Here is a 10,476-nt window from a genome sequence, read left to right as displayed (position 1 = left end):
TCGCACGAACAAAGGATGGAATGAGTAGGGTCAACGGATAAAAGGGACTGGTAAGGGGGAAACCAACATGAAATAGGCCTTTTGGATGAAAAAAACTAGGAATAGGGATTACAAAAGTAGATACAGAGGACAAAATCAAAATCAAAAGAAAACATAGGATAAAAAAAAGCAGAAAAAGAATAATTCCAATCCAATCCAAAATTCCAGCACAAAAATGAAAATCCAAAATATAGTCGGAAATAGGAAAAAAAAAAAAAAAAAAAAAAAAAAAAAAACTCGATGCTCCGCCCATTCCTGTCCATCCGTCCAAAAATCGAACAAAATCAACAATAAAAATGGGGCACAGGTGCAAGATCAAATCAAATCGCAAGACATGCACATACCACCCGAAAATCAGAAACCTAACTGAACCCTTCACATGCCCCCGTTCTTTTGAAGGAAAAAGGGAAAAGTAGAAAACAAAAAAAAAAAAAAAAAGAGAGATAAGAACATGTCCCCAGAAAAGAAGCTTTCCAAGCCAAGATTCAACCCAAGACATAAGAAATCGAAAATCAACTCAGCCAAGGAAAACTACCACAAAAGGAAAAGTTATCGCCATCCATGATTTTCCTCCTTTTTTTCTTTCGCCCCTGCCACAAAACCCGTAACTCCGGGGGGGGGGGAAAGAAATACGACATGAGGGGACAGGGAAAAACGATTTTGTCCCAAGCGTATCCCCAACGCCGGCAAAAACCCCCCGGGAAATACAAGCAACAATCCACTGTTTCATTCCCGAATCGCGCGCCAACCCACCCCAGAAACAAAAGTAGAAACAGAATTAAAACAAAACAAGAGGAGCAAATGAAGTTGAAACGCCGCTGGGCCTGCAAAGCGCAAAAAAAAAAAAAAAAAAAAAAAAAAAAGGAAATGTCGTGGACGACGTGATTTTCTAGTCTTTCCTTTCCTTTTTCCCCCTTCCCTTTTTTTCTTTTTTTCTTTCTTTCTTTTTTCTTTTTTTTGGGAGGAGGGTGTACTTTTTCCCCCTTGATAAATGCCTAGTTTTCCACTTTTATCTAGCCCCAGACAGACGCCTGGACACCCAACGAATTCTTCGATCGCCAAACGCCGCTTCCATTGCCCCAGCCCAGACCGACATGGCCAGATGATTCATTCACTCCCGAGCCAGAGGCCGGGGCAATTGTTGAGGTTGAAGGGTTGGATGCAGAAGAAGTAGACCGCTCGTTCCCACTTCCGTTCCCGTTCCCATTGCCGCTCGTGTTTGTATTGTTGTTCGCTGCCTCATTTGGAGAGAAGCCATAGCCCAAGGGAGAGGGAAGTGGAGTAGTTGAGCGCTTGTTCAAAGCTGCATTAACTGCATGGCTGCTCGCAGATTGCTGCACGATAGGGCGAGAGCCGATGGGCCCAACAGATGGGACATTTTGTTTCGAACCAAGCTGGCGAGAAGAGACGGACTCGTCGCCAGGGGAGGCGGACGCATGCGGCTGCTGCTGCTGGCCGGGGTTGGTGTCAAAAATACCATATGACGTCGGTCTGGAGCTAGGGGATGCATTGCTGTTGGTTGGTGACAGGGATTGAGGAACCGCAGGAGATGGTCTGGCGTTTGCTCCCTGCGTAGATTGGGGAACATTTTCGGAGTTACCTTGCCCCTGGGTTTGGCCAAGGCCAAAAGGATCTACACCACGAGGGGAAGGGCCTCGTACGCCGGCTGCAGCGGTTGTGGCGCTGCCAGAGGTTTGGTTTTCCTGGCGAGAGTTGTGATGCTCCTCTCCCATGCCACCATTAGGATAGAAATCAGGACTACCATTGCCATACAAAGCACGGCGTTGGCGTGCAATCCATTCGCGTCGACTTTTCTTCGCTCATCGCAGCGGGACTCATGGAACGATCGGATTTGTTTCCAGACATTTCGGAGGAAAGGCCTTTTTCCAAATGGAAATCACGTTAAGATACAAGTACAAACATTTTGAACATATAAAATTTGGGCGGATAGAAGAAAGAAGCAGAGGGAATTGTATAGAATGCAACATTGTAATGATAACACATATTTGGTCCGAAGAAAAAGGGAATCAGGATACGACAAAACAATGAAATCAAGGAATAAAAAGAAAAAACAATAGCAACGCTCGTCACGTACGATGGATCTGCTGCTGATGGTGATATTTGCGGAGTTCTCCCTCACGCTGTGCTGCCATACGTCGTTTCGCCTGCATCATCTGCTCTACTTCGTTTGGACGCCCCTGATAACGTTGGGCAGCATAGAAACCTTGTACGTTGGATGCTGAGTGAGGCCGGAGTGATTCGTAGTCTCCGATGGCGCTATGGCGTTGGGGCATTACATTCATCATGCGAGGATCTTTGAAGCATATTTTAGGATACGAGAACCAAAAGGAGAGGGTCTTTCTTTTCCGGGGTGTGCCGATGAAACATACCATAATCCGGGTAGGGACGGCTCATCATCAGAGGTACAGAGTCCCGACGAGGAATAGCATTAAACAATTTCCCGCTCTTCACAAGGTTGTCGATGGCGCGATCCACCTCTTCTTGCCTATCAGTATGTGGTTGTTGCAAAAAGAAGGCAAAGGGTTTTGCCAAGCTTATGTAATGTTGTCCCAGCTACGTGGAAGAAAAAAAAAAAAAAATTTCCATACCGTCAAACTGCGACGAGAAAGCAGCTGCATCGTCACGCTGAGAGGTAGAGCTGGTGCCTATAATCAGGAATTAATTGTGTTAGAAGGTCATCTTCCATCCTATCCATCCTAACACCAGCGTGGATGAGCACTAACCTGACCGCGATGGAGGAGCCGGTTGCTCCCAGGATGTTTGGCGCAGGGGAGCCTGCCAACTTTGGGGTTCATAATACGCCATATTATCGATCCAGAATGGCTCTCAATATACAAGGGCCAACGACTTGCGAAGGCTTATAGGATGGGCCGGTAAAGCGGGATACGTCGAGGAAAAGGAATGTACGTCCGCTCGGGAGGTATCGTCACCTCTTTCTCAGACCTAAGAAATAACAAAGCAGGTGGTAAGTATTAAGATACAAATAGTGATATAAGATTACAAAACACAACAAACGATAGATGGAGGGCATTATGGGATAAGGTAGAATTTGAGTAGACTGAACGATGTAGGTGGTCGAGGGGTGCGAGAGGAAGGATAGTAGATGTGTATTTGATTATTGCATCGGGTCTTCCAGGGCACTTCACTTCACTCAAAAACTTCCACGTCTTTGGGGTAGCCAGGTAGATTTGCGTGAAAAAAGGAAATGCCGCTTGCATTGGATAGTGATGGAGGTGAGTGGTGTGGTAAAGAGAGAAGGCAGCTTGAATAAAAAAAGGAACAGCCAAGGAAAATGGCACCCCGGGCCATAGACTCACAGTACATACAAAATGAGTGTGACACGACGATGTAGAATAGGTGTTCCCTTGAGTCGATGATGGGGGAAGTGGAGCCAAGAGCGGATAGGCAGAAATTAACCCCTTGCCGTAACGAGGAAGGGAGGGGGAAAAAGGAGAGAGTGCGAGAAAGGGAGGAGAGGAAGAAGGAGAGGCGAAGGGAAGGCAGATGACTCGAGAGTGGTTGAGCACGCTGGGGAGGATGATGATGATAGAACGAGTGAGAGGAGAAGAAGAGGAGAGAGGAGCGAGGAGCGGAGAGGTTGAGAAGGAGAGTGAGTAGTGAGTGAGACCTGAACGTGAGGGTAAGAAAAAAAAGGCGACACAAAATAAAGCAGCGCCTGACAGAAAAGGGAAAGGCGGCTGCGGTAATCGGTCCTTAGCGGCGGCGCTGGTCGGGTTGGCGATGGGCGGCTGCACCATTCTTCCATTATTTCCTGCTGTCAGGTTACAACGCTCTCGTGCGAGGAGTGCTCCGGGTATCAGGGTTCTTCCGCCCGTCAATTTATCATGGATAATTCATTCCGGCTGGGCTGGTGCAGATCGAGGATCGAGCGAACCTCCCAAAGTTTATTGGTGAAACCTAAACACGCTTTGCTTTCTTTCCTTGGAGCCCTAACCTGCCCCAGCAAAGCCCAGCACCAGCAACAAGCTCCTTTTCGCTTCTTGCCCCTCCATGCTAAGCTCTCTCCCTCTGCATGAACCGAAGGGCATCCAACCCCAGGCCTCTTAGGCGGGCCCTTCTGTCGACCCGTGAACGCACCGAGTTGCGTTTATAATAACCATACTAGAAGTCTCTACCCCGTCGCCTATTTCTCCACCCAATGATACTAGTTAGCTGAACAGCTATGCATCTCCTTTTACATTCTGGATCCCAATAAAAGGAAATAAGGAGAATAAATAAAGGAATACTACGCCACATTGGGAAAGAAAAAGTTAAATGATTCCTGAAGAATCATGCTGGAATATCCTACCAACAACACGATCCTGGGCCACTAGGTACGCCATTTACCTTGTCGGAAACTGCTGACGTACAGTATTGTCCACGCATTGTCCCGACTAACTAGTTAACTATCAGAGCGTCGTACGCTGTTTGACGTAGAAACAATAATAGTAAGGCCAGGGACTCAGCGGAGTTGGTAGTTTGGCAACCAATTTTATCCCCTTTTCAAGTTCCTTCCTATTCTATCTTGTAGGAATGAAAAAGATGGATTAAGATTTTTTTGGTTTATTGCCTGGACTCTGATCCCATTTTCTTTTCTTTTCTTTTTATTGCTCTCTTCTGCAGAATTACGTAGAGAGTTGCGTCTGAAATCCTGCTCACTCATATACGTTAGGCTATCTTTTTTCTGCACAGGTCTAGGCTTTTGTCCCTGTTATGCCTTGATGGGCTTTTGGATAATAATATCCTTATTGAATCAAAAAGAGAGAAGAAGTGAAATAAACGAAGGGAAAAAAAAAAAAAAAAAAAAAAACAGCAACTGAAAACAGGAAGAGTATCTGTTAATTTTTTTTACATACCACATGTATATTGCGTTGACATTCTCTCTCGAAGAAGAAGAGTGAGAATACGAGCACGAATACTTAAATGACAGATATGCATCCACATCCGCTATATGGATTTTCTATGACCACTGCGGGTAAAACGGATGAACAACAGAACAGAATATTTCTTGAAGGCAAGAAAAGAGAGGTCGCCAGAGACCGCTGAATACCTATTTTGCATACAGGAAATATTATACTCCCTTCTAAAAACCTCTTAAATAAGCCTCCAGATAAAACATAGAAATGAATGAAGGCACAGACCCCTTATACGTATCTATGCCCCCTCAACGTCATTATGCCCAATCATCATGCATATTTAACAACCCCTTCCCCGTCGGTGGAATGGGCAGTGATGCCCATCCCACCACTGTGCGCCCATTCAGCAGCTTCTTGGACATCGACAGCCATGTTAACCCCACATGGTTTTTCTGAGACGGACGAAATTTGCCATTTGATGTACGGGTTGATAGCCTTGCTGTTGTTCCAGAGACGCAACTTGAAGAGGCCCGCATTGTATTTGATGGGTCATCCACGTCTCTGACAAGCGATTAAGGAAGCGACTGCATCTGTTTTGACAACATACTTCCTAGCGGAAGAAGGAGGGGATGAATGCAAATAATTTTGCTAGATATGGATTTTATTCCTCTTCATTTTTGCTAGCCGTGCAACTGTGGGAGGCAGGTGATGGTAATGATCTCAGGCGCCGACCCGGGGATGTAACCTAAATACGATGGAGAACAAACCAAGGCTTCCGAATCTCTCCTATTCGTATGTCGTTATTTCTGGGAGGCATACGCCAGGTCCGGCCTGTTCCGTAGTTCTGCTCTGCCGTTCCATTCCCGCTAGGATGGACTCTGGCCTTGCTTGTATAGGTTGATATTTTTGGATTGGAGTCCTTGCAGGTAGGAGAATTAGGCCTGTGCTAGCTATTATTACCAACGGGCAAAACCTGGAGACCCTGGAGCAACCAATTTCAGCCCTCGACGAACTGATCCAACCCTTGAAGGTCCATGAAAGATAACATAACTTGGAGATATAATAGCAGGGTGACAGGCAAGGGCTTCAACAAGATATGATGTAGCACCAGTCAGAAATAAGGATGACTTATCGGGCTCAGTTCCATCGGACGGGATATCGGGATAGTAGCCCTCGTAAAACATACATGGTGTAGACCTTCGATTTCAACATAGCCCTGACAATTTTGGGAAAATTTTGTGTCGTATTCTGTCATCAGTGTTCAGTTCTCGAACCTGACCTGCCATCAAGGGCCGTTCTGCAGAAGATGCGGCTTTTGGGTTAAAGAGTTATGAAAAAGTCATAAGCTTTTTTTAAAAAAATAAAATAAAATAAAATAAAATAAAATAAAAAAGCCACAGGCGCCGTATCTAGATAAAGAATTTGCACATGTTTATTCCTCTTAGGCTGAGATCCACCAGATGCTGTACTCAGAAGATGATGTGAGATATTCTGCTGACGATTTCTAAAACCTACAAATCCATTCCAGAAGCACGGTCCTAGGGCAGGGAAGAAAATTTGTTCTCAGAGTATCTGGTGATCAAGTTGCTTCAAGTTTGAATCTTTCTTGGTGGCTTGGCTTGCTCTATGAGACGAAAAACTGGGTTGCTGATGATCTGCATCAAGGCCCCCAGTATTCAAAAGATATATGTCCCCTGAATCTACCCCGTATAGTTAGCTCACATCCAAACAATTCCCAACAATCAAGAGAAAAAAAGACGATAAAGCCAGAGGGGAATGCTAGCTGAGTCTAGATTTAGAACTAGGACTCGCTCACTGCGGAATGGAAAAGAACGCAGCACATACATACTGATTATTCAAAGATTAAAATCACTGTCAGAGAAAGGCCGAGAGCGCCTCCAAAAATATAATTAAAAGATAGGTTTTTTAATGCGAGAATAAACAACTGTTTCTTGATTAATCTGTGAATGTGAAATAAAGATTGTTGGAATCCTCTTTTTCTTTTGACGTTGTCATCATCGCCTTCTTGAAAGGTGGAACAAACACACGCTGACAGTGGTTGGATCACCGGCCACTAAGTTATGAACTAGGGATGCTGGTAAAATGAAGCAACTAGGTATGATCCAACGATATGGAATATCCATTTCGATTCAAAGAAAAATTTGGAAGATATTGGCAAATAATGATGTGGTGTTTATAGTACTGTTTCGATGTTAGGCCACTGGGCAATCTCCCACTACCGGCGCCATACTGGTAGTAGAGGAGACAATCCAATCCCTTCAACGGTTGAGATGGTTCTCTTGGCCATAATATTGACCTGCTCCTCTCCTAACTTCTAAGCCCATCAACCTAACTCTCAAGAAATATACTGCACGTCTCTGTCATATCATGTGCCCCGTGTTAAGCCATGCTTTAACTCAAGACAGGGCGCAATTTGCATGAGATACTCAGACGAGAACACCTGAAATATGAGATGTCTCGCGCCCAGCAGGATGTTCGCCTGGAGGAGTTACAGCACATCAAGGCTGCCGTTCAACATGTTGAGTGTCCAATAACGATGGTAAACCCTTGCTGCGTCCCTGGCTGTGATGGCACATGCATGCAAGCCAAGAGCATTCATCCCACTGATATTAATCCGCGGGCGAGTCTAGCGCCATGGACGACTTCGTGGCAAGGCTGTGGGAGCTGCCACTGCTCGACTTCCATTTTTGTTTCTCGAATGAAACCCGCCTTCGGGGGAGAAAGTTGTTGACTTGATATGGGAGCAAATTCGAAAGTACTGACGGTGTTGGAGCTAATATCGAGGAAGAGACGACCGAAAAGATGATCGTGGATATCACTGAAAAGAGTGAGAAGCTGGTCTCTCACTGCTTGTCGCAGATATCAACTTGAAGAACAGTTGGCGATGCTCTATCAAAGCGGAGGTCGATGTTGGAGGTAGAATTGCGCCAGGTAAGTTCGGCTTTCTTCGCAGCCACATAACTAACTTACGCAGCGGCTTTTCTCCTGCAACTCACTAACTTCGCCGAAAACAGCAGCCCCTCAATTCTGTTCGTATCGCGTCAGTATCGGCTTCGTCTGCCTGTCAACCAATTTTCACTTCCGATCTCGCTAATACAATTAAGTACTGTAGTTTTGCCGGTAAACAGAAAGATGCAACCGATGGGTAAACGAGAACCCAGCCATTATCGCAGGGCTTCCAATTCCTCTTCAGTTTTGGGTCACTTCCACGAAGGACTTAAACGGATGCTCAAATGCCATATACAACCGTCATGATGATGGAACACTTGCAAGTCTCGGTAAGAACTGTGACCCGAAGCAATCCCACTCATTCGCTCAAACCACATGTTAACTATCGGTAGATACATGGTCTTGTTTCAAGCTTAAAGAAGCAATTAGCAAGAATGAATATGTGTGGCATCAAATGACGATGTTCATCAGATGGAGACCGAAAGAACAAAATACGTTTATCCTTTGTTCAGACCTCTCTGAAACGTTGCAAGAGGCATTGAACCGTCGCATTTCTGGCATCGACCCAAGTGACCCGTATACTTGGCATGCTGTTTTTTTAGACGAACTTAGGGAGTGCTACGATGATTGTGTTTGGAAACTCAGATATCTAGTCCGTGAAGCTGAAAAGGTGCTAGTTAATATTTTGCTTTTATTTTCTTTTATCTTCATCATTTTCCTTTTTAAACTAATGTCATGCAGTTTCGAGATGTGTATCAACCCATGGGGCCCGATTTCCCAAAACTGCACGATATTGCAAGACATGTGATCCACTCAAATGAGACTCTTGACGTCGCAATAGAGACAATTGACAGCATTCTTCACGAACATGAGCTACTTATCTCACGTGAAGGAAGTACTGGCTCTCACCAAATACAAAAAATAAATGCAGAGGATGTTACACGACGATTGTACTATCATTCCAGGGAAATTCGTGCTATTAAAGCACGATCCGCATCGCTATATGATCGACTACAGAATGAAATTAACCTGGTTCGAATTTCCTTTGCCGGGCCGTTGCAGTGGTGATAATTACTAATTTCAATTCATCTCTACGCAGGGATTCAACCTCGTCTCACAAACTGACACAGCCGCAATGAAAATCATATCCGCGGTAGGCTTGGTTTTCCTCCCTGGAACATTCATATCAGTAAGTCCCACCGGTACCTATGTTTGGTTATGTTCAACCGTTTAACATTGAATACTACAGACACTGTTTGGTATGAACTTCTTTAATTTCTCCGTTGATGAAAATACGGGGAAACAAACATTTGCCATGTCACATAAATTCTGGATTTACTGGGCGATATCGCTTCCGGTAACCGCAGCAGTGATACTGGCTTGGGTCATTTATGATCGCTCTTACTTGATAACCGAAACTCTCCAACCACTGTTGGTAAAGTACATGGAGAAATTTTACTCGTTGTTTAGAAGGAGAAAAGTTAAACAGGTTAATTCAAGTTCGCCATCGTAACGCAGACAAAATTGAAATTCCGCCTCTCTATGACCTCTGAGTAAGAAATAGGAGCGAGCAATTTGTTCAACGTTGGGCGTCAATCGGCACAAATTGCATCAATGGCGTCAATCTGGGCAACCGTGAAACGGATTTGCCCCAGATGTACGATAAGGAATGTCATGATTGGATTTTGAAACCAAAAAGAAGCCTTCAAAGTCGGATAATAATATTATACGAGAACACCATGGCCCGGGACGATCTATAATGACTATGTGAGATACATGAAAGCGAATATTTCTGTTCTATTTTCCTTTCTTATGGTTATCGATGGCAGCAGGAGTCCGCTTAATTTTCTGCTTTTTTGAGGATCATATTTTCTAATTTTGATGGGTTTTTGGACATCACATCTATCGTTAGGGTTAACTAAACATTTATCTGTTATCTAATAATCCCTAGGTTTTTTGATGTTTCTAAACTGTGTATCTCCGGGCTTGGACTCCACATAGTGGTTATTTTTAAGTCTACCTGAGTGGTTACGCTGCTTCATTCGCTCACATTTTGCCTGTTCGCTTGATCACAGCGTTCTCCAGTGATGCAATATCACAATATCACAAGATCCCCGATCTTTGAAATGCAAAGCCTTGCTCCCATTCAGAGAGGCGGGGTTGGGTGAACTTCGATGTGTGAATATTCTTAAATCCCTTTCGTTGATCCCGACTTATATTCACGATCCTCCATCGAACAGTGAGATGAACCGTTCGTGAATATGGAGTCCCCTTTAAATACAAATTTCCTCGTTAGCTATTATCCAGCAAGACACAGCTACCCACCCTATTTTTATAAGTATTACTATCCTACGTCGTTGCCCCAAATTTTAACACAGCTACTACTACTTTGGACTCTGATTTGTTGCCAAAACAGGTTTAATATACTAAACCGTTAATAACCTTATTAATTTTCGTTTATATGCAACTGATGAGCAATATTCCATGATTATTCATAACCTGAAAGCGTGACTGACAGGAGTCTCCAGGCCTATCAAAAAATTTATCGAAAGCTAAGAAACAATATGAAATGGGATCCAAAATTCTGGAA

The 10,476-nt window shown here is 44.3% G+C and overlaps 4 protein-coding genes across 4 annotated transcripts; 2 read left to right on the top strand and 2 right to left on the bottom strand.

Annotated features, from left to right (window-relative positions):
* Nucleotides 1-1,052: 1,052 nt before the first annotated feature.
* HCAG_02964 (conserved hypothetical protein) lies at nt 1,053-1,772 on the bottom strand (the record flags this gene model as incomplete). The annotated part of the gene is made up of 1 exon (XM_001542743.1): nt 1,053-1,772. One exon carries the CDS (start codon nt 1,770-1,772, stop codon nt 1,053-1,055), a length of 720 nt encoding a protein of 239 aa, XP_001542793.1.
* A 354-nt stretch (nt 1,773-2,126) lies between these two features.
* Nucleotides 2,127-2,855, bottom strand: HCAG_02963 (conserved hypothetical protein; the record flags this gene model as incomplete). The annotated part of the gene is made up of 4 exons (XM_001542742.1): nt 2,127-2,353; nt 2,430-2,613; nt 2,649-2,705; nt 2,784-2,855. The coding sequence occupies 4 exons, from the start codon at nt 2,853-2,855 to the stop codon at nt 2,127-2,129; spliced, it is 540 nt and encodes a 179-aa protein (XP_001542792.1).
* Nucleotides 2,856-3,265: 410 nt separating this feature from the next.
* Nucleotides 3,266-3,975, top strand: HCAG_02962 (predicted protein; the record flags this gene model as incomplete). The annotated part of the gene is made up of 3 exons (XM_001542741.1): nt 3,266-3,293; nt 3,512-3,670; nt 3,779-3,975. 3 exons carry the CDS (start codon nt 3,266-3,268, stop codon nt 3,973-3,975), a joined length of 384 nt encoding a protein of 127 aa, XP_001542791.1.
* Nucleotides 3,976-7,019: 3,044 nt separating this feature from the next.
* Nucleotides 7,020-9,399, top strand: HCAG_02961 (predicted protein; the record flags this gene model as incomplete). The annotated part of the gene is made up of 9 exons (XM_001542740.1): nt 7,020-7,032; nt 7,343-7,594; nt 7,711-7,764; nt 7,797-7,868; nt 8,066-8,215; nt 8,279-8,556; nt 8,628-8,918; nt 8,986-9,075; nt 9,136-9,399. The coding sequence occupies 9 exons, from the start codon at nt 7,020-7,022 to the stop codon at nt 9,397-9,399; spliced, it is 1,464 nt and encodes a 487-aa protein (XP_001542790.1).
* Between the last annotated feature and the right edge of the window lie 1,077 nt (nt 9,400-10,476).

The sequence above is a fragment of the Histoplasma capsulatum genome, genomic scaffold (genome assembly GCF_000149585.1).
Source record: "Histoplasma capsulatum NAm1 scaffold_2 genomic scaffold, whole genome shotgun sequence".
Lineage (NCBI taxonomy): Eukaryota > Fungi > Ascomycota > Eurotiomycetes > Onygenales > Ajellomycetaceae > Histoplasma > Histoplasma mississippiense.
Note: the sequence above shows the minus strand (reverse complement) of the source record. Positions and strands in the feature narration are given on the sequence as shown.